Raw genomic sequence first — 456 nt, forward strand, 5'->3', positions numbered from 1 at the left:
TTCCCACCCCCCTTAGCACCCCTTTTGCCACTTCTCAGCTCCCCCAGTAATGCTGTTTTCCTTGGGGGTCCCCAGTCCCAAAGAGCCTTCCCGTGCAGGGGAAGGTGGAGCCCCCCAGCCTGGACCCCGCGGAGGAGCCGCTCCTCTGGGAAGGGCTCACCCTCAACAAGTGCATCCTGGTGGCCTCCGTCGTCGCCCTGCTCAGCGTCACCTTCCAGGTGCTCCAAGGTGAGCCGGGAGCCAGACAGAGGGGGACAGGGTGGGCAGACCCTGCTGCCACCTCCTGCCTCCTCTCCCCTCCTCTCTTCCAGCGCCATGCTCCAGGGAGGCAGTCGGCCACGGCAGGCAGGACCCTCCGCCACCTCCCCTTCACGGTGGGTTCAGATGCTTCGGGCTGCCCCAGTACCCCAGATCCAGCCTGAGACGGGGCCACGTCCCAGGGTGGGGTGGCTCTGG

General features: G+C 67.1%; 1 protein-coding gene across 1 annotated transcript in view; it reads left to right on the forward strand.

The window, feature by feature from the left end:
• Positions 1–456, forward strand: part of LOC103921164 — a 10,366-nt gene that overhangs the window by 7,046 nt on the left and 2,864 nt on the right. Inside the window, exons 5-6 of the mRNA XM_009329082.1 lie at positions 76–228; positions 312–374. Of these exons, the coding sequence (XP_009327357.1) occupies positions 76–228; positions 312–374 (216 nt within the window). The remainder of the gene's footprint in view (positions 1–75; positions 229–311; positions 375–456) is intronic.

The sequence above is a fragment of the Pygoscelis adeliae genome, unplaced genomic scaffold, assembly GCF_000699105.1.
Source record: "Pygoscelis adeliae isolate BGI_AS28 unplaced genomic scaffold, ASM69910v1 Scaffold537, whole genome shotgun sequence".
NCBI classification, from domain to species: domain Eukaryota; kingdom Metazoa; phylum Chordata; class Aves; order Sphenisciformes; family Spheniscidae; genus Pygoscelis; species Pygoscelis adeliae.